General features: G+C 39.8%; 6 protein-coding genes across 6 annotated transcripts; 2 read left to right on the top strand and 4 right to left on the bottom strand.

Moving 5' to 3' along the window:
• Nucleotides 1–720: 720 nt before the first annotated feature.
• On the bottom strand, nt 721–1,032 carry CORC01_10477 (uncharacterized protein; the record flags this gene model as incomplete). The annotated part of the gene is made up of 2 exons (XM_022622105.1): nt 721–860; nt 933–1,032. The coding sequence occupies 2 exons, from the start codon at nt 1,030–1,032 to the stop codon at nt 721–723; spliced, it is 240 nt and encodes a 79-aa protein (XP_022471395.1).
• Nucleotides 1,033–1,792: 760 nt separating this feature from the next.
• Nucleotides 1,793–2,453, top strand: CORC01_10476 (V-type ATPase; the record flags this gene model as incomplete). Its single annotated transcript, XM_022622104.1, has 5 exons — nt 1,793–1,795; nt 1,866–1,904; nt 1,963–2,006; nt 2,119–2,230; nt 2,292–2,453. The coding sequence occupies 5 exons, from the start codon at nt 1,793–1,795 to the stop codon at nt 2,451–2,453; spliced, it is 360 nt and encodes a 119-aa protein (XP_022471394.1).
• A 277-nt stretch (nt 2,454–2,730) lies between these two features.
• Nucleotides 2,731–4,637, bottom strand: CORC01_10475 (uncharacterized protein; the record flags this gene model as incomplete). Its single annotated transcript, XM_022622103.1, has 3 exons — nt 2,731–4,430; nt 4,511–4,556; nt 4,611–4,637. The coding sequence occupies 3 exons, from the start codon at nt 4,635–4,637 to the stop codon at nt 2,731–2,733; spliced, it is 1,773 nt and encodes a 590-aa protein (XP_022471393.1).
• Nucleotides 4,638–5,295: 658 nt separating this feature from the next.
• CORC01_10474 (phosphoglycerate mutase) lies at nt 5,296–6,094 on the top strand (the record flags this gene model as incomplete). The annotated part of the gene is made up of 2 exons (XM_022622102.1): nt 5,296–5,560; nt 5,652–6,094. 2 exons carry the CDS (start codon nt 5,296–5,298, stop codon nt 6,092–6,094), a joined length of 708 nt encoding a protein of 235 aa, XP_022471392.1.
• Nucleotides 6,095–6,579: 485 nt separating this feature from the next.
• Nucleotides 6,580–8,893, bottom strand: CORC01_10473 (GTP-binding protein LepA; the record flags this gene model as incomplete). Its single annotated transcript, XM_022622101.1, has 5 exons — nt 6,580–6,791; nt 6,853–7,020; nt 7,114–7,277; nt 7,337–8,436; nt 8,513–8,893. The coding sequence occupies 5 exons, from the start codon at nt 8,891–8,893 to the stop codon at nt 6,580–6,582; spliced, it is 2,025 nt and encodes a 674-aa protein (XP_022471391.1).
• A 1,035-nt stretch (nt 8,894–9,928) lies between these two features.
• CORC01_10472 (MIT domain-containing protein) lies at nt 9,929–13,070 on the bottom strand (the record flags this gene model as incomplete). Its single annotated transcript, XM_022622100.1, has 3 exons — nt 9,929–10,116; nt 10,173–12,711; nt 12,768–13,070. The coding sequence occupies 3 exons, from the start codon at nt 13,068–13,070 to the stop codon at nt 9,929–9,931; spliced, it is 3,030 nt and encodes a 1,009-aa protein (XP_022471390.1).
• Nucleotides 13,071–22,435: the final 9,365 nt, after the last annotated feature.

Below are 22,435 nucleotides of genomic sequence, written 5' to 3'. Positions count from 1 at the left end.
GGGTAGGAAAGATTGCGAATGGATTGCCGAGCCGGATTCTCGGGTCATAGAGGTGGCCTGCGAGATGAGAATAGCTGAGCGGGCGGGCTGGGAGTCTAGGGCGTGCTTGGTTGTATTTGGCGTCCACGAAGCTGGGGAACTATATTCTGGCCACCCAATCCTCTCACATCTTTGGGCGAACGACAGACTGGCAAATGACGCCTCTAGATGCCTTGTATTAATGACATGTACCATTACAACGTTGAAAAAAAAAAAACCCAAAATCAATGAGGAAAGAGAGTTTCAAGTTTTGGGACCAATAAAAAGCCCAAAGCCTTGAACATTTTGCTGCAATACTTCCTGGATATGGTGGCGTGTGGTCGTAGAAAATTGCCATTCCCGGCATCATGGCCGACTGGAGAGGTAGCATCGGCTACCCCCTCTGCCTGAGTATTGTGCCTGGCAAGACGCTAATACTCTAATATACGGGAGCGACACAGCAGCAGATTTTCCCTGCGTGATGTCGCAGCAGTCTGGTGTTGACCTTGGTGCAACGCAAGGCCGTGACCACATGATTTGTTGAGCTCCTTTCATCCTCTATTACGGGAGGAATCTCTAGGGTATTATCGTTTGCGAGGTCCTCCTGTTCCCGTCCCATACAATTGCGTCGCAATTTCTTCTTTATCCTCGATTCAGCCGTCTCTATATTGCCCAGTCGTTGCTTTCACACAAGACAGAACGTCAGCTACTGGGTTGCGGGGGCGCCGTAGCATCTCTGACGGTCTGCTCCCGCTTGTAATCCTCCTCGAGAGCACGCTGCATGTCGAAGTCGAGTTGGCGCTCTCGTTTGATGCGCTGCTGCTCAATATCGCGCACGACGCCTTGATGCATGGCCTAGGGATTATCATTCAGCTGCGAATTCTCGCAGGGGCATTTTTACGCCAAGGTGGTACATGCCTCCTTCTCAAACTTCTGCTGGAAGTGGACAATGACAATCGTGCTGGCGGCGAATAGCGATGTCGCTGCCAAAGTGAGTTTCGACGCCCGAGACATTTTTGGAAGGCGTTGGTTGAGCGTGCGGACGGCGTGTGTAAGTAGTTGATATGCCAGACCTGTGTGGCTGGAGGAGAGGATCGTCAAATGTCCGGTGGTAATGGTTCGATTTCGGCATTTGAATCTCTTCCAGAACCAGAGCTTCCGCGGCGGCGATGTCGGTTCAGCTGGGGCGACTAAGCAGGGAGGTAGGTGCTCTGGAATCGCTTAGCCCGCAACAACCTAAGGTAAGCAGGGGCCAATGAACGTCGTTACTTAACTGCTGGACTGAAGACATCTTCGGTACCGTACCTACTAACCTTACCACTTTACTCGCTCTTACCAGCCGTGTAGGCGTGCCAGGGCACTCTTAACTTGGCCGCCCTGCAGATATCGGTACTTACCCACAACAGGTACCTTGGCACATGACCTTAGTCAGCCCCAAGCGCAGCCCACTCTCGGTCGGGAACTCAGCAAACCTGGAGCTTGAGGTGGATGGTCGAGGTCGGAAGTAGGTACAGTGCTCTAGGCGCTGCGGCTGTGCACTGTGACCTTCCCTGGCACATAGGTAGTACGTCGCCTTATGTTCCTTCCATCGCCAGCGCACCTCAGCCTTCCTTGCCGCCTCCTGTTACATGAGATTGTGGAACTACATAAATCTACAGCTATCAACACCTCTTCTCCATCCGCTCCTAGTGATATCCGACGGCCAACTGTACAGTATCGCACCTTTATTCTGCGTCGCTTTCTTCGCTACCTACGTTTGTAACACTATCATACAATGGTGAGGACGTTCGATGCGAACAGGGACGTCATTTCGTCAACTTGCAGCAAACTGATTTGGCGCTCTACAGTCGGCCCAGAACTCGGCTGGTATCCAGACCCTCTTGGACGTACGTGCACTCCGTCGCGACAGTCTGCGCCGAATTGATGCTAACTTAAGCGATGCAGGCAGAGAGAGAAGCTTCCAAGATTGTCCAAAAAGGTATGCTCAAGTACGAATGCTAAAGTAACCTGTTGGCTAACGAATGGACGATACCTAGCCCGCGAGTGTAGGTTTTCAGCCTGATTAGTAAAGCGTGTTGCTACTGTGTTTTGCTTACACAGGATCGGAACAGTCCGCACGAAGCGGGTGAAGGAAGCCCGAGACGAGGCCAAGAAGGAAATCGAGGCGTACCGCAACTCTAAGGAGGATGAGTTCAAGAAGTTCGAGTCTGAGGTATATAACCCGCGGGTTTCGACGCTGCTGCTATGCAGATTTCATGCTGATAACTGTCTAGCACTCCCAAGGAAACAAAGCAGCTGAGGACGAGGCGAACAAGGAGGCCGAAGGAAAGATCAAGGAGATCCAGGGGGCTGGAAAGAAGAGCCAGGACAAGGTTGTAGCTGACCTCCTGAAGGCCGTTTTTGAGGTCAAGCCCGTCGCGCCGACTGCCGCATGAGCCAATACCAGCCTGCCGCGTGGCATCAAAACATGTTGATAGCGAGCGAATCGGATATGATGTGCCGAGCATACAAATAGAAAGGAAGCCGATGCTCTTTCTTGGAGAGGGACGAACACACCTTTCACAAGTTGACGATGATGTGAGAAGCCAGGAGGGGTAGATCGAAGTGGCAATTGCTTGAGCGGCGTTGTCAGGACTTTGGAGAATCGCACCTACGTAGGTCAGGTAGCCGTAATAGAATTGTACTTCCTAGCCTGTTACCCCCTTATTCTGTCTAAAGCAAAAAGTCTATGAGAGTGGTGAGCATATCGGACAGGTCCTTGTGCTCGGGCTTGTCGAGATCAAGGCCAGCTCTGTATTCCTCCAATGTCGCCGTAATGGCTGATAGACCCTTGCCGTCAGCGGCCAAGAGTTTCTGTACCTTCCTTTTAGCACCAGAATCTTCGGCTATGAGCCATGCCAGAACAACGTCGATGTTCCAGAAGCTGTAAAGACCTTCGTCGATCCTCCTCATAAACCACTCGCTTTCCGAGAGCTCGTCTTCCTCAGCGCTCATGCTAATTCGCTCTTGTAGAATCTTGTCGCGCTGCGCGTCCAACATAGAGTTATACCTCCTCCGACACTCGTAGAGCCGATCAAGCTTTTCATAGTCCTTCTCCACGAATTTAGCCAAGGTCCTGATTCTCTCGGCAGAGTCGGCAGGCAAGAATCGTAGCAAGGACCTGAACACGTCAAAGAGGCTTTCTGTCATGAGTCGCTGGTTTTTGCTTGTCTTCTTAAACATGGAGAAGAGCACCTTCAACCCACCGGCATCCACTAATTTTCGACAGAGTTGTCCGCTCATATCTTCGTGAACGGCGTGCACAAGAAGACGCATTGCCGGTTGCTTGCTCATCTTAGCCTCCTTGAGCATGATCAGGCACAGTTCAATGCCCTCGGCTTCGAGGAACTTGGCCTTCCCTTCTGGCTCGTCCACAATGCAGACGAGAGCATTGAAGAGGTTCTCCATATACTCTTCCTCCTCGCCCCCTTTTTCAGGGTCCCGTTTGCGATACGCAGAGACCAGCTGGAGCAACACCTCAACAGCATCCATCTCGGCGAGTGTCCGCCTAGTTGCTGGTGACGTGTTCGCAATGATGTCAAGAATCTCCGTGGCGTATTGTTTGTTTTGTGACACCGGTGACTCTTGGCGCTGTGCTCTATCTAGTAGCCATTTGACCAACGTAATGTGCTGTCCCACCTTTTCAGCGTTCGCCGTCTTGGAGAGCAGACTTTCTAAAACTCCGAGGGCGTGGTATATGCCGCCGCGGTCGGACTCGTCCTCCTCGTTCAGTCGCGAGAAATTGGACACCAGCAAGCCGATGAGGTCTGCGTTCAATAACGCATCCACGAGGGTATCCCAGTCTTGATCCGTTGCGTTGACGTCCTCGTCGATGAGCTCGCCGATGATTTCCACGGCATCAATCGCTATATCTGTGTTGTCGTGGGCCAGCAGTCCGACGAGGCTCTCGACGCATCCTAGCTTGGCAAACTGGGGGTATAAGGCGGGATGCTCGGACAGTATCGAGAGGTCTTTAATGGCGGCGTCGAGGTCGGCCTCGCTTTCAATAAACTTGTGAGGCTCGTCGGCGAACCTTGCGCGCAGTTCAGCGTTCCGGGTAATGCGCTTCTCGAAATTGAGTGCCGTTTTCCGCACCCAGCCGGCATCGATCTTTTCGGGGCCAGAAGGTTCCTCGCCGTGGCCGTCCACGAAGTCAAGGATCTCGGACTCCTGCTTTGTGATGCCCCCGCCAAAGAAACGCCCCTCGTCGTCGTCCGGGGCCATCTCTGGGCCGTAGTCCTCGTCTTCGCCATCTTTGGGTGGGTCTTGCGGTCCAGCAGTGATGTCGCTATCGTCTTCTGCCGTGTCCACTGCGCTCACATGTCGACTGACGGCGTCAGCTGCACTCAGCTTGGCTGACTTGTATATTTCATCTGTTCGTTTGTCACTTCGTATTCTCTGCGGAGGAAAGAGTTTTGAGAAGGAGAAAAGGAGAATGGAGGCAAGTACTAACTGGGATCTCGCACAGAATCAAGCTTCCTTTTGGCAGCACTGCCAGACTTTAGGGTGCTCGGTAAGTAGGGATGTGATCGTGAAGTTATGGTCCAACTTACCTTGAACAGTTCGTTGACGTCCGACATGCCCACAACAGATACCCCAGTTCGAAGAAAGAATTCGGGTTACGGTTGGCGTGTTGTGCTGTTCATTCGTTCTGCAGCCTGTGAATAGTACTGGGCTTTGTTTTGGATGGACCAGGAAGCTTTCTGACGCGATGCTTCTAGGGGTTCGTCGCGCCTGACCCACCTCCGTAACTCAGGGTACCTTAAGGTAAGGTAGGCAAGGTGAGGTGGGTAAGATATCGCTGATGCTCAACGTAATCTGAAGTTTCTGAGGTACGCAATCACCGACACCCTAGTCGCCTGTATGTATCGAGAAGACCTTACCTAACCTAGGTAAAAATGGGCTGTTTGAGGACCGCGGTATACTGTATGCAGGTATGCATAAATCGAAGCTCTACAGTAAGTGAAGCAACTGCGCGCCATGGGTACGGCGGCTAGCGAACTGCCGTTTTTGGAAATGCCGATGCGCCTAGAGTTACCTCCTAGGACACCGTAAAGCTACCTTAATTGTGCATGTTACACAGGCAATAGTCATCTTCACCAATTGTCCTACAAATAGCTCCCAGTATCTGTAGAGTATACTCCTGTAGCAGACGATCGTCTCGGCACCGTCCAACCATCGATATGCCGCCGACCGTCGTGCTCATCCGCCATGCCCAGGCGCTGCACAATGTCAACGATGAGTCTTCCAATGGCTAGCTTCACAGGTGTGAATCAGTCTGACATCATCCCACAGGACTGGAACCTCCATGACCCTGACCTATCTTCTCTGGGCCTGGAGCAATGTCAGGAACTGAAGGAGAACCTCTCACAGCGTTTCGGCAATGAGGAGAATGCTGTTATCATCGTCAGCCCCATGAGGCGCACGATCCAGACAGCCCTTCTCTCGCTGGACTGGCTGATCAAGAAGGGCATGCCGATTCAAGCCGACGCTCGATGGCAAGGTAATCAACGCCTTTTCCAACCATATATCTTTCTCGTAGTTGGGCAGGCTTCCCGAGGCTCTCTGATGCCACGTGACTGACTATGAAGTAGAAAATTCTGCGAAACCATGTGACACCGGCAGCACTATCGTGGACTTGAAGGTCGAATTTCCGAGCATTGACTTCTCCACTGTAGACCCTGTCTACCCAAACAAAACGCCCCCTACCGGCATTCAATATGCTTTCACCAAGGAAGCCATACTTGATCGAGCTCAGTCGGCTCTACAGAGCATCTATGAACGCAAAGAGAAGCTCGTCTTCGTTGTCTCTCATTCTGGCTTCCTCCGCGCTGGCGTGACTGGTCATTGGTTCTTCAACGCCGATTACAGGATCTTTGAGTTTGAACACTGCCAAGAGCCGGAGAAGCCCTTCCAACTGCGACAAGCTGAGTCAACTTCAAGTGGTGGACTTGGCAAGTCGCGGACGGAATCTGTGGTTATCGGGTCTGAATTACCAGTCCCAGAAATTCCTCCCGTAATCAAACCTAGCAGCTGAAGCACAAGAGATTAAGCAGCAGTCATGTCCTCTCGCCCAAGATGCCAACTATAAAGAGAACCCTCTAGTCTTACATCGAGGCTAGCTCAAATGATTGACACTCCTAGAAGACATGTGATTGTCCATTATCGCGTTCAGGCAATTCGGAATCAAGGGAAGCAGACATCATGCACATCGAAGGTGGCCGTAGGCACAACCAGGTTCGCAATGGTCTCACTCAGCTCACAACTCTTCCCCGGAACGAAGTTCTCTGGATTCAAAGGGAACATGTGAAGACTGACCTGGCCACCTCCTGCAATCTGGGCACTCGGGCAGCAGGAGCCGATGAACGACGAGCTAGTGAATATCCTGCAACAAGTATATGATCATTATTTGACACCAAATTTACCCATCCACATTATAGTAGGCATGGTCCCAATAGAAACCATTTCTTTCAACTTTGTATACAAACATATTTAGGATTCGACAACATAGCCGAGGCATGCTCATCTAGAGAGAAAGCTCTGGAAAGCTGACTGATCAATGACAACATTGCCTACGGCGCGAAGCCGCTTGCGCCCAGCCTTCTGCTTCTCCAATAGTTTCTTCCGGCGCGTAATGTCAGAAGCGTGTAGTTTTGCGAGTACATCCTTTCGAAATGGCTTGATAGTCTCGCGTGCAACAATCTTCCTCCCCGCCACCGCTTGAATAACGACCTCTGCGAAGAGCCTTGTCAGAAAGTATCGCCGCAAGGCTTGTATTCTGGAGAAAGTACCTACCAAACATCTGTCGATCGACGTGGTTCTTGAGTTTAGTCACCCATTGCCTGCCAAGACGCTCGGCCTGGGACGTATGAATGACACGGCAAATGGCATCAACAGGCTGTTTATTGACAAGAAGCTGCAGCTTCGTGAGCTGACTCGCTCGCCAGCCAGAGTCTTCGTAGTCTAATGTTGCGTATCCTTTTCTACTCTAGTTGTTAGAACAGGGCCCAAAGTGGTTGTCGGGGGTGTAAACCCACGTTGCGCCTTTCAGTTTACCAAACAAGTCATCGACAAGTTGAGCCGCAGGAATATCGTACTTGAGAATAACCTGCGTGGCATGGAAGAATTCGAAGCTCTTTTGCTCGCCACGCACACTCTCGCAAAGCTCGATAACACGACCAAGGTACTCTTCCGGAAGAGTCATAGTAGCAGTAACGAAGCTAAAGGTCACAAGGTCAACCGGGGGGGTTGGGGGCAGCAAAAGAATATGTGAACTTACGGTTCCAAAACGTTTGCGCCACGCATTCGGTGCTCATCCTGGCTAGGGAAGTCAGCCGGGTTCTGATAAATCGTCTCGGTCCCATCAGCCCATTCAACTTTAGTCGGCACAGTCGGGTCCGTGATGATAATGCTGGCGCCATGTTCCTGTTTCAACCGGTCCTGGAATACAGAACAGTGTAAGCTGCCTAGAAAGCCTAACCGCCAGCCTGCCCCTAGAGCCTCCGAATAGTCCTTTTGCAGGGTCACGCTCCTGTCATTGAGAACCAACTGGCTGATACTATCTGCTAGACGCGTATAGTCGCTCTGGTCGGTGGGAAAGGCCGCGACAAAGACCATAGGCTTTGGTTCCTCAAAGCCTGGATACGCCTGGACGATGTCCTCAGAACCGACAGTGGTGAAAGTATCGCCAAGTTTCGCGTCCTGGATCCGCTTCATACCAGGATTGAAGTAAATATAGCCGACCTGCCCAGCGCGAAGGACACTTTGTGGGACAGCATTGGGGTACTGTATCCCTACTTCACCAACGGTGTATTTGTGGCCGGTGGCGAATGAGATGAGGTTGTCGCCGGCCTTCACCTGGCCATCGAAGACGCGTACAAGCAGGATAACACCCCTGAAATTGTCGTACCACGAATCCACCAGCAGTATCCGCAAAGGCTTGGAAACTTGGCCAACGGGATGCGGAATCTGCTCTACAACGGCGGGTAAAATGTTGGCCACGTTCTTGCCAGTCTTAGCTGATACAAGGACTGCCGTGGAAGGTTCCAGCTCGAAAGACGTCTGCATCTGCTCAAGGACCCTCGGGACATCGGCAGAGGGCATGTCGATTTTGTTGACGACAGGAATGAGAGCAAGGTCCTGGGCAAAGGCAAGGTGAAAATTAGAAACAGTCTGGGCTTGAATACCCTGACTGGCGTCGACCAGCAATAGAGCACCACCACAACTCGCGTAGGATCGCGTTACTTCGGCTCTAAAGTCGACGTGGCCGGGGGTGTCAACCAGATGCAGCAGGTAGTCGTCGCCCTTATAGTTATATATCATGGTGCAAGTCTGCGCCTTGACAGTAATGCCCCGTTCACGTTCGACATCCAGCTTGTCCTGCGAAGAGGCGGGAGACCGTTAGTTCCGCGTACTCCACATCGTACGGCTACCCCTACAGCCAGAACAAACTCACGAGAATCTGTTTGTTGGCGTCGCTGGCAGATATTGTACCGGTGATCTCTAATAGACGGTCGCTAAGCGTGCTTTTTCCATGGTCGATATGGGCCACGATACAAAAGTTGCGGTATCGTTCAATGGGAATGGAGAGTATTCGCTCCTCAAGAGCAGAACGTAACGGCGCCGCAGGCTTCGCAAAGGTCGGCGTGCCACAGTGAAACGATTTTTCATGCCCAATACCACTCCATCTCGACGTCTTCCATCGCTGCGACTGTTGCGCAAAGACGTTGCTAGAACAATTTGTCCGATTCGACGAGGGAAATCGTTGCAGTTGGCGTGGAATACCGACCAAACGGTCCCGCGTAAAGCGCACGCTCGTCGTTGGGGGGCCACGCATCAAGCTGTGTTTCTCAGCATCGAGCAGATCCAAACTCGGGGTTCGAATGTCTCAAGAGCGGGGGGTGAAGAAACGTCGATTATAGTCGGCGACGTTCAACTCATTGAACCAGTGCGACTTTTCTCGCCAGAAGCATGAACAGGAGGAACGGTGCACTTACCTACCTATGCACGCGGTTGACAAAAAAAGTGGCACATATACAAGCAACCTTCAACTTCAACGTACCTTAGGAAAACAAAACAGAAAAAAGAGTACAAGATTTATTAGTTAATATCAGACTTGATCAAGATTAAATAAACTAGAGGAAAGAATAAATAACTTCTATTTTTTTTTATTAATTACGTGATATAATAAGGTACCTTATTTAAGGTATTTTACCCTAGGTACCTCTATACTGGGTAGGTGTAGGTATCCATACCTTAGTAGCGTAGGTACGGACACTTAGCGGCAATGGAAGTCAAGCTCATGTGGGTCACAGATGGGCACCCGACTGGCCGGTCCACCCTGATGATTGGTTCCATTTGTTGGGTGGCTCTATACCTTGGGGCTCGGACTGAGGTGTGCCACCTGCCTCCGATGCCTCAGCTGCTGACGACAGAGCCTGTCCCAGATCCATGGGCTTGGTGGTTGGACAGCATAAGGTACACATGGCTGATGTCCAACTGATAGAAAAGCTCACCTTTCGACAACGTGTCTCAACAGTCAGCCATCCTACCACCTTGGGACTCTCTATAACTTAGGAATCAATTCCATTTCAACGTTGAATATGTTGTGGTATCTCGTGGTATTTTGTGGCATCTGCAACCTTCGAACCCAGAATCAGCAAGTGGCCTTGCAAAGACGAATAGTCGCCATTCCATCTATTTTCAGCTTCCATCGTAGCCCAATGGGTCCTGACCTTCTGACCCGGACTCTTGATTAACGTAATTAACGTAATGTCAACAGCTCCTTCAGCCACTCTCAGTGAACTCTTAAAATCATGCCTCCATGTCATCGCATATGGACAGTTCGTACCGATGCTAATGCTTCGTTGGCTTAGGCGAGAACCCACTCGCTTCCCCTCTTGATGAATTTGTCCAACAACAGACTCAAATCAGATAGCACAAATCGGCAGATGAAGAAGCCAAAAAACTCGGCCGCATGTCGCGTGCAAAGCTCGAGGCCAACCTGTGTCTTGTCGGCGTGCCTCAGTCCTGGATCTTCAACTTGGCGTGCAATTTGGTCTGAACCTCGAGTGTAAGTCAGAGGAACACGTGGCAAAGGCCATGGGTTAGCTTACCAATCGTCTGAGCGGCGTCGAACAGTCGAGCCAGTGATCCCATATAATTCGCATTCGGCCCCGTGAATTGCGCATTGCTCGGATCCCTCCTTGAGGGGCGACTTGTTGGGTGTTCCGTCATGGGCAAGGTTTCTAAGCCCGGAGATTCCTTGCCGCTCTCTACCCCATTGCCTTTGGCATTGAAAGAGTTGTTCAAGCCCGCTGCCGAGTTCTTGGACCTCAGCCTCCGCCACGAGAAAGATGAGGATTTTCCCGAGACACTGGCTGAACGCGGCACGCTGATTGCTGCTTCAAGCTCTGCCGAATTCGACGCATCTCGAAATAGCATGCTGGAGTTCTGAACACCCACGTCCGTGCCCAACTTTCGCGTCAGCCCGACTTGGACCTGTTCAAGAATACCTTCCAGGGCCTGCATTTCTTCGAGAACGGCATCCGCATCGCATGTGTCGACTCGCGCTAGCTTCAGGAGTGCAGCTGTTAGGTAGTCACATGTTGCTACCTTATCCTCCACGTTCCGAATTTTGACTCCCTTCACCTTCCAGACGTCGCGTGGAACAAATAGCTTATTGCTTAGGTATCCTCCCCGGGGGTGAGCAAGAGTCTGATATAGACATCGCATTAACCAAAACGGCCTAAGCATGTAGTCTGTTGGGCACGGTTCTAGGGAAATTGGAGCATCTGGCTCAAGTGCATTTGGCGACCCCGGGCTCTGCGGTGAATGAAGGCTATCATCAAACAGATAAAGACCCCCAGCAGAGCTTGGTGTGAACTTTTCTTTGAATGCAGCTGCCAAGGGTGTCGGCAATGTGGGCATTGCCGGATGCCGGCCATTGATGCCAAAAGCGTTACTCAATGGGGTACTGGGAGACATGTCAGAAGCATCGTCCAAGTTCGATAGAGACATGTTCCGGTTTTTAATGCTTCTTAAACTTGAAGATGAAAAGTTCTTCCTCAGTGTAGGTTGAAAAGAAGGGGAGCCAGAGTGGCTGCCCGTAAAATCTTCACTGTCCCGGCTTCTTGAGTGACCGAGCGGAGGCGTAGGAGGCACTGGTTGGGTTGGACTGATGCCTTCAGGCGGTGAATATGGCCGGGCCATTGGGCCATCCGCGTCAGCATCAGGAGGTCCGTCGAGGTCAGTGTGGTCGAAATCTACCCCATGGATTCCACTCGATGCTTGGGCGACACTATAACGCCTGTCAGGGTCCCCATATTTTGCAAGCTTGGCAGTTTCAATCTTTAGTTGCTTAGGATTTTGTCCAGACATCCGCCTGCTTCGCACACTTTGTCCAGGCGCTGGCGGTGCCATCGCACCTGGCAAAGGCTTCTTACTAGGCAATTCAGGCAAAGCCTGTGCCGGAGGCGGGACTGCAGGGCCTCCTACACTCGGAAAGTTGTTTGCAGTAGGATCGGCTAGCGAGGAGGAAACGTCACCACCTGCGACATCTGTTGGGGTGACGAATGTCTGCCAGGACGACTGGGCCAAGTCACTAGAGCCCGAAGTTCTAGCTGCAGTCTGATGAGATGCTAGATTGAAGGCAAAATCGTTAACCGAGTAGTCTCGAGTTATCTCGTCAAGGATGCGCTCCTCTTCGTCTGATGATCCATCGTCGAAGAAGTCTTCGTATACGACATCTTCATCGGATTGCTGTTCAGTTTGGCTTTGCGTAAGCCGCTCTCTCTTATTGGCTTGTTCGAGAGCCTCTCTCTCCGTTTGGCGGACACGTTCTTTGGCTAGCTCGACCTTTCGTAAGGCTTTCGCTATAATTGGATCATCTGAGCCATGAATTTCTGGGTCCGAAAATCCGGTCTGCTCATACCCATCATCATAGGCTGCTTCAACTGCGGCGTCCAACGCTGCGTCAAACTCTGCTTCCGTAGCGCCACTCGGAGCACGAATGTGCTTGCGCCTATCAACTGCGGAAGATGACCTGGAATGAATAGAGGACGCTGTAGACCCTCCAGACTCGTCAATTGGGTCCAACCACGAATTTGACTCCCGACTCGAGTCTCTAACATGTCGAGCACTCTGGCTAGTTCGTCTTGCTGAGAGAGAGAAGTCTGACTTGATGGGTCCATCAGGGCTGTTTTGGCTGTCTAGCTTGGGTGAGGCGGGCCGTCGCGGTGAGAGTGGTGGTGGCATGTATGCGTCATCTGTGGGAATCTGGAAGATGAGTTGATCATCTGATGCACGCTCTCGAAGCGGTGATCTTGAGAAGGAGGATTGCAAGTGGTACTGCTCCGGTAACCTTGCAGATGAGCTCCTTTGTCGCTCCCCTAAACCTTGCATTCGTGGAATGGTCAGACCAGAGCCACTGTAGCTGGTAGCATGTTGATTATCCTCCTTCAATATCCCAGTCAAGGTCGCAGTCTCCAGCCCGTCCGTCTCTTCGAAACCTTCGTCGTCGTCATTGAACTGTAAGGTGGGGTTCAAGCGCAATCCCAGGCTTTCTGGTCTAGCTGGAAGTGCTTTGCCTTCTGTGACTTGCTGAACGGGAACCATTTGATCGAGTTCTTCGATTCGACTAGTGTATGTTCGACGCTGAGTCTGGTTAGCTTGGGTCACATGCCTGTCAAAGAATGATACTGTTGACTCACGATCGCCTCAAGCTTTCGTCTGTCCTCTTCGGTGGATGTCCTAGCCAACACTTGATGCAGCAGCTCGCATGCTTCAGCATATGAATGCCTCGCGCCTTCGAAATTTTGTGCATTATCTAGCTGAACTGCAGTGTTCGCCTTCTGCAGGGCCCGTGAAAGCATGGCTTTTTGCGATGGCGGCCGGGTTCCCCTCTCCTTGACCCGTGAGGAACCCGTGGTGTCAGTACTCCCCTTTGCGGCCTGCGACCAGTTGCGGGAGTGGCCCTTCGTCTCATAGGCCTCCCCATTGCGATCGGATGGCATTGCTACGCGAGACGGCTAATGTCGACGCTGTTCAGTTGATACTCTCCGTCCAGGACCGGAGAATGCATCCCAGGGTTGGTTCTGGTCAGCTACAAGGCCACTCTTGAATAAGCGGGAGGCACCCGTCGGGTGACGAAGGCCGTTTCCTGGTAGTGCAAGCTTGTCCGTTGAAGAAATATTAAGCTTATGTGATATAAGTACGTTAGGAACCCTTTCAACCTGTGTTGGTGAGTATGCGCGCAACTTGCTGCCACCGCTGCTTGTTCCCTAGGTACCGTCGCTGGAGTTTGGTCCTCGCCTCGGAAGCCTTTGATTCGGCTGGCTGAGTGCCAGTATGCTGTTAGTCGCTGATGATGCAGATGCATCAAGGCTCATGCGGCGTGCATGAGATTTGATTGCGTGATAGTCCTGGACTGACGCTCGGCTCGAGGTTGTCGAGGCAGACCAGGGGTTGAGATTCCTTATGTCGTCACTCAAAAGGCCGGTGCTGCTAGAACGCGAGTGGGTGGTGGAAGGTCGGAGGTACGAAGAGGCTTCGAATTCCAATGACGAGTTTGAATTGGGATACTCGGGAATCACGACATCGGGATCATTTGTCGAAAAGTGAGGGATGTTGTGGGGCGGCAAGAGAGAGGATGTTCGTGGAAGTGGTGAAGGCGTTTTGCGTGCAAAGGACGTGCTTGTGTCAAGACAACAACCAAGCGAAGATGAGACTGGAGCCTGCGGTCGGTCGGAGCGTGTGCCGATCAGGTAGCGGGGGGCAGCCAGGTGATTTGAAGACGGCGACGAGGGGAAGGACCTGGACAGTCTGTGCTGCTTCTGATAAGGCGGCGGCGGCTGCTGACGTTACTACTGGTATTGTGGTGAGCTCAATGTGTGCAACTGATGGTTCGGCTGCTGTGACGGTGGTTGGCGACCCTGGCTCTGCCCGCGGTGTCGTTGCGATGGGGATTACGACTGTGACAGGCCTGCGTTCGAGAAGGTGGCCGAGTTGGTGGTTTGAGGTGAGGGCATCCTGTGCACCTAAAAGGTACATAGTGAGGTATCCGATACGCTCGGATGAGTCTGGCCAAAGACGTTTCAACTGGTCAACCGGAATAAGCCCGCTGCCACACCCACCGCATTGAATGTGTCATGGCTACATGTAGTACCACTCATTCCAGGGGGTGTGTTAGTCGGTCGTTTATAGCCGCCGACGGTCCCTGGGCATGGGCAGGTAACGTATGGTATGCGAGAATGGTGCGAAGGCCTGGCCCAGGCTGATTGGTGAAGTGGGCACGGACACAATGATGTCGCAGTGGCAGCTGAACAGACCCATCTAAGTGAGGTAGGATAAGGCTGATAGGCGCTATACCGCCGCTACCTTAGAGAGGGCTTCGAGGTGGAGTGTGTCGGATGGCAAGGGGCCTAAGCCTCTTCTAGAAAGACCATGGTGTTAAAAGCAATTTATTATACTATTGAGAACTTGAGTCATGACGAAGTTATCGAAGGGGCAACATGCTCATGACAAAAGCGGTGAACTAGTGCCACTTTATTTCGGGTGAAATAGGCTGATCAGAAGGCTGAGCTTCAGACGCGCTAAAAGGTTTTTTTAAGGATTTTAAGCCGATAATTTATTACGACTTAATTTGTATAATAAGCTAGAGACTTACTTCGTAAGCCCACGGCACCTTTTCCACTATAAATAGTATTAAATATAAAAATATAAATATAACTTTTTAAAATTAAAGAAATATTTAAATAAATTATATCTGAATTAATAAAAAATAAATAGTAAATTAAATTAAATTATTTATTCAATGAGTAATTACTAAAATAAAGTTATATTTAAATTATATATAAATTATATATATAAAGAGAAAGAGTAAGAGAAAGAGAAAGAAAAAATAACTCTTTATAACGAGCGGCTAATTTTTTTTATTAATTATACTTTATAACATTAAAATAACTTTCTTTCAATATAATAATAAATTTTATAAAAAGCTAAAAGTATAGAAATAAAGTTTTTATAATTTAAAATACTTATTTTTTAAAAAAATACTTTATAAACTAATTAAGTAAACATATTAATTAAATACGTTTAAAATATATATTAAAAACTTTATTTAAGGGAATTAATACACGGGCATAAATAATTAATATACAGGCATAACTCTTATATAAGCATAATAGCTATATATTATTATTAGCCTAAAAAAGCTATTACCTTATTTTAATTCTGTTAGTCCTACTTAAAATATTTAGGAATTTTTTTAATATATAATTATAATACGTCGTTTATATTACTTAATCAAGGTTTTATCGCTATATTATTTATATTAAAATCCTTTATACTTAAATCCGCTCCTCCGTTATTAAAACGTAACCTATTATATTAAACTAAAAGCTTAAACTTAAATAATAAGCTTAATTTAAAACAATAACATAATAAATATTTTTTTACCTCACGACTTCTTATTATTAATAATTTAAATATAAATATTAATAATTATTATAACTTTAGCGATAATAATACGTTTAAAAATATTTTTATTTCCTATTTAAACCGGTTTTATTAAATTATTTAACTTTACGGCTTATATAAAAATAATACGGTACTTATTAAAATATAAAATAATTATGAAATCTTTTTTTATAAAATATTTTTAATAATAACTATTTAAACTTATTAAATTATTATATTAATATTTAACCCGGAATACGGTCTATTCCTATTATATTTTACTTTTAAATTTACTTTATAAAACGAAAAATATTAACTTATATAAATTATTTTTATAAAAAAGTTTAAATTTATATTACGTTTAGTTAAAAAAATAATAAGGGAAAAGTAATAATTAATTAAAGAATTTTTTAATTTTTTTAAATAAGTTTAATAATAGCAACGGAAATAGGGTTATTTATTATACCTATTTAATATATTTATTTTACTACCCTTATTTTTATATTCCTTTTTTTATTATTTAAAGTATTTTTTTATTAATTCTTAAGTAAACTTAATAATTTTATTATTATAGGGTTTTTATTTCTTAAATTAACGCTCATTTTTGTTTTTACTTAATTTAATCTTAAATTTATAAATTCTTAATAATTTAAAACCTATAGTCGACGTTTTATTTAATTAAGTTAATATATTTATTAAAAAAAACGGGTTTAATATTATTTGTTAATATAAATATATATATAAAAATAAAAAAATAAATTATATATTTTAATACGATCGTTTTAATAAACCGCGGCTTACTAAGGGTATAAAGTTATGTTAATAAAAATTACGAAAGTATAGTTATAAATAAATAATTATTATTAAAACGAAAAAAAAAAGCGTTTAGCTTTTACGACGATATATTAAAACTGAGTATATTTAATATAACTACGGGCTAAGCTTTAATTTTTTAATATATCTTTTATATTAAAGGCTTATATTATTAATTAAAAGCGCTATTAAAACTATTAAGCGCTAAGTTAATATTAAAGCCTGCGATATTTATATTATTATTTAAAAATAATTTTTAAATTCCGTATTTATTTAATAGGATATTTATAATATTAAAGCTTTTATAAATAAAAAGAAATTAAACGGCTATTTATTAATAACCGTTTTAATAAAGCTTTTGGATGAGCGAAAAGTATTTTATATTATAAAATAGGCTAATAACGAGCCTAACCGGCTTATTAATTTAATATAAATATTTTTATTTTATTTTTTAATATAAAAGCGCTTCTTAAAAGTAATTAGTTTTAATAATATATATAATATAAATCGTTTTAAACTTTTATTATTTTAAACTATTAATTAAATATATATTAAAACTATTTTTAATATAATATTCGGCTTTATTAATAACGAAAGATTAAAAAAGTTTTAATTCTTTACGGAAAATATTTATTAATTAATTAATTAATATTCGATTTACTTATTAAATATTATTATTATTAATTATAATAAATAAATAAAGGCCGTCTTAGCTTACGAGTTCGCCGATATATAATAATAACTTTATATTTATTATATTAACTTTAATATTATATTTAAGGCTAAATAAAAGTAAATAAAAAGAAAACGGCTAAAGGGTACCGGTAGTAGCTCGGATTATAAAAATAATATTAAGTTTTTAAAAATATTAATAATGGAATTAAATAATAAGGACTAGGCGTATATTTATATACTTATTAATAATTTAATTTTTTATATATATTATAGAGTTTTTATAATATAAAAGCTCATTATTTTTATTAAGATCGAGGTTATTTTTAAAAAAATATAAGATAGTTTTTATAAAAAGTTCGATAACGTATATGTATAGCGAGTCGCCTATTATAGCGAGTCGCCTATTTCTAAATACTTTCCTACTATTTATATAAGTTAATTGAGCTATATCGTACGAAATTAATTAAAACTACTTATTAGCCTCTTTTTTAAAAGTCTCCTAAACTACTTAATATATTTATATATTATATTTAGTTTTTCCGTAGTTACCGTATTACCGCCCGCGCGATTTAACCCCCTTCGTATAAATATCTTTTTAATATATATTTTCGCTTTTAATATTAATAACCCCCTTCTTTATTCGGATTACCTCGGCCTTAATAATATTAAGTAAACCTTTAAGACGTAGTTATGTTTTTTTAGCCCTCCGGCGCTTATTTAGTATTTTATTTATCGTACAAAGCCTACGGTATTTAATTTTAATAAAAGCTAGTTTATATATTAACTTATTAATACTTTTAGCTTATAAATTAATAACTTTATATAAATATATTAATAAATTATATTAATAGCTATAAATCTGTTTTTTAAATAAAATAGAGCTTCGTACGGCGTTATATATTATAGTTAGTGTTTTTAAATCCTAAGAGCCTTAATTATTTAGGCATAAGTTAGATAGTATTAGCGTTTTTAATTTAAAATCTAAACGGGAAATAACTATTTTTAAATTAAAAAGTATAATTCTAGCCTATTTAAAACTAGTTCGTACGTTTTTTTTGCTTATTAAAATAAAAAAGGCTATTTTAAAGGTAGGAAAAAAGTCGTTTTTAGTAATATACGTAATTTATATCCGTATTATTTTCTCGATTTTTTTATCGTACAAAGCTTTTAATAGGCTAAAATAATTAATATTAAGAAGTTAAAGCTTGTGCGATAAATATAAAAGTATATAAAAAGTAATAATACTACGCTTTTTATAATAATTATTAAATTTAGTCGATTTATAGCTATTATAGCTATTAAGGATTAAGAGCCGTTTAATACCCTTTATATAAGACTTTATATATTTTTTAAAATATTTTAATTAATCTAGGCCGATCTTATTTATAATCTATTTATTTTTATTAAGGTAGATATGTTATTTAGGAGGGAATTAGTTATTAATATATTATAAAAGGAAGTAATATTTACTTTTTACGATAATGTATAAAAGCAGCGCCTAGCTATCCGTATATATACCCTAAATAATAAAAACTTATTTTTAATTATTAAGCTATTTCATACAAGGCCTTTTATAATAATTAAAAGTTATAATAACCTTTACGTACGAAAATATTCCCATTAAAAAGCCCGTCTTATTAAAATTATAAATATTATAATCGTATATTCCGTATTTCGTAATCGTATTTCGTACAAAGGTAAATTAAACTTAGATAATTATAAGATCTTTAGCTAATGCTTTTTAATAATCGATTCTATATCGAAAACGCGTTTTTAATTATAATTAACATTATATAAAGTTTTTTATTTATCGCGGTTTAATATACGTTACGTCGCGTTTAGTAAAAAAGTAATTAGTTATATTTTATATATTATTAAATCATAATAGAAATCCTTAATTAATTAAATTAATAACTCGTTCGAAAATCACGGTTTTTTTTAAAAAAGTTATTTTTTTTAAATTTATATGAGTTTTATATCGAAATAATAGGCTAATACGTCGGTCGTAAAGTATTATTTTTAAAATATTATAAATAAAAACTACTTTTCGTATAGATAAATTTAAGTCTTTTTTAATAACTTAAAGTATAAAGATAATACGATTTTTATTTAAAAAAGAATTTATAATCGTACGTAAAAAAAAATAGCTATTAAGATAAAAAGTATAAAAAGAAAAGAAAATAGGCAACTCGTTATAATAAGCGACTCGCTATATATATACGTTAATTAATAATTAATATTACGTTATTTTTATAAAATATACTTTTTTATTAAAGTTTAATAAGCTCGCTATTATATTTAAAAATATTAAAATTTTAGTATTTATATTATTTTAAAAATTAAGTTTAATAATAATAATATTAAAAACTATCTTTTTAATAATTTAAATTATTTATATTGATTCGTTAATATTATATAGGATATAATTCGAGACTAAGAGTTACGGTTTATATAATTTTATATAGAAAATAAGGTATTAATTACCCGTTAATATATTAAAATTAATTCGGAATACTTAAGTAAATTCTAAGGTATATTTTTTTTAAAATATTTAAAGTTAATTATAAAATAATACCGGATAATAAAAATAATATTATTAATCGGTAATTATTTACGGCCCTTTTTTATTAAAGATTATATAAACGACTATTCTATTTTAATATAATTAGGTATTCTTTATTATTATATAATTTATATAAAGCTTATAATTAAGATATCTTTTATAAAGTAGGACGTTTATTTTTATTAAAGATTAAAAAAAACGTTTTTAAAAGACTTATATCGTTGGATTCTAAATTTTAAAATTATTATATTTTTTTATAATAAGCCGAAGAATTTAATATAGCTTATTTTTAATCGATTAATTATATAAAAGGATAATAATTTAAAGGCTTAGTATAAAAAAACGCTATTAATAGCTTTTAAAATAATTTAGCAAAGCTATTTATTAAAAAACCGTAATAAAACGATTATCATAAGGCTTATATAAAAAAAAAGGTAATAAAAAAGTAACTAATCTACGGCTTTATTATAATTTTAAATTAAAAGCTAATTTAATAAATTTAATATAAGGAAATTTATAAGAGTACGAGTTAATAAATGGGTATTATAAACGAGTATTTAAAAGAGGAGGTGCGAATAAAAAATATTAATTAATAATAATAACGAGGCCGTCTTTTAACAGACGTAATTATTTAAATAAAGCTTTAATAAAATTTAATATTAATTCGCTATTTATTATATATTATAATAAAAAAATATAGAAAACGTAAAAGCTAAAAATAAATATAATATAATTTAATATAAAATAATTTAAATAAATATATTAAGATAAGAAAATATTAATAAGGGAGCTTTTATTGCTTTTAGGACGAAGTATTTATAGTTTGTGTATTTTTTTAGGCTAATAATAGTGTGTAGCTGTTATGCCCGTGTAAGAGTTATGCCCGTGTATTAATTGTTTATGCCCGTGTATTAATTCCCTTATTTAAATAAGTATTTATTATAGGGTCATTGTGGCGTAGAACGCTATAGCTTATGAGGGCGCCGTTTTAATTACTTTTTGCTACTTAGTAATAAAAAGCTAAGATTTAATTTTTATTTAATATTATACTTACTTTCAAAGAAAATAATTTCTATATTAATTTAATATCTTTTTTATAATTTTAAATCTTTTGTTTTAAATTATATATAAAATAATATTTTATATAATTAATAAAATAATTTAATAATATGGGTAAGTATTTAAATTTTTAAAAAATATAAAACTAAAAATATTTTAGTTTTAAAATTTACTTTTTAAATATTTAGAAAGTTATTATTAACTTTTTAAAGTATAATTTAATTTAATAAAACTAAAGATTTAATAACTTATTATTACTTAAATATAAAATAGTTAAATTAATATAATATATAACAACGGTATTTTAATAATTATTTTTCTTTTTTAAAAATATAAATTTTTATTAAATAATTAATTAGTTTTATTAAAATTTTAAGAATGTTATGATTCTTAATAACTTATTAATATTTAAACATTATTATAGTTTTTATTGATTTGTTATAAATATAAAAGTTTATTTTATATTATTAAATTATAGTTATTATAATAATACCGAGTTAAATATATATTATAAGTTTTTAATTATTTTTTTCTTTAATATTATTATTATAATTTTTAAATAACAACGGCTTAGCAAATCTTTAGCTCTACTAAACGAAATTAAATTATAATAAATTAATAAGAGCTTTATAAATTTTTAAACTTAAATTTTAAAATTATAATACACTTAATTTATATCTTTTTAATTTAAGTATTAAATTTTATTATTATAATTTTTAAAGTTTTATAAATTAATATAATTAATATTAAATAAAAGATATTAATATAATTTAAAAACGATACATATAATAACCGACGGAATAATAAAACTATATTTAAGTTTTTTAATAAAATAAATATAAATATTAATAAATTATAAATATTATTTATTATAATAGGTTGAAGCTTATATATTATTAATAAAGAAATAGGTTAAGAAAACGCTTTTTTTAAGAAATAAATTTTTTTAAAAGTTAATAAAAATCCGATTAACGACCTTATTATTTACTATTAATATAATATTAAAAGCTTTAATAATAAATACGCTTTACAAAACGCTTTATTATTATTTAATAAAATAATATAAAAAATAGTATTATATTAAAGACTTAAGTAATGAATTAAAATATTATTATTTTATAATTTATAATAATATTAAAAGAAAAATATAAGAACTTTTACAAATTAATTATTAAAATTATAATTATTTAATATATTAAAAAGAAATTTTAAAATTTTAATAAGATATAAAATTAAATAGGCTTTATTTAAAGTTATTTTAATAACTTAAATTTAATAAAAAAACCATTAAATAAGTTTTTTAAAAAAGTTATTTAGGAAATATTTTTAATTTTTATTTACTAAAAGTATATTAATTTTTTAAAAAAAAATTATAAAGAAGTATTTTTAAATTATATATATATGTATTATTTTAATTCTTTATTAAATAAAATATAATATATAATAACTTAATGGAATTAATATAAAAGTACATAGAATTAATATAAAAGCATATATTTAATAACGGTATATATATTTACTATTTTAATTAACTTCAAATTTTATTATTAATATATTTAGATTCTATCGGTCTATTCCTATATATTCTCCTTATTCGAAATTTTTTTAATTATTATAATCTTTATATTTAATATTAACGTATATTATTTTTAATAATTAAACCCCGGCGTAATTTATATCGCTAAGTTATAAAATATAGCTTTAATAACGTAATATGTTTTTAAAATATTAATATATAAATATATTATTATCTTTTTTTTAATTAATAGTTATATTAGTGTTAGTTAATTTTATAAAGTTAGCGATCTTTAA

The sequence above is a fragment of the Colletotrichum orchidophilum genome (assembly GCF_001831195.1).
Source record: "Colletotrichum orchidophilum strain IMI 309357 chromosome Unknown Scaffold_104.1, whole genome shotgun sequence".
Classification (NCBI taxonomy): domain Eukaryota; kingdom Fungi; phylum Ascomycota; class Sordariomycetes; order Glomerellales; family Glomerellaceae; genus Colletotrichum; species Colletotrichum orchidophilum.
The sequence above is the reverse complement of the archived record's forward strand: the minus strand, read 5'-3'. Positions and strand labels throughout refer to the sequence as shown.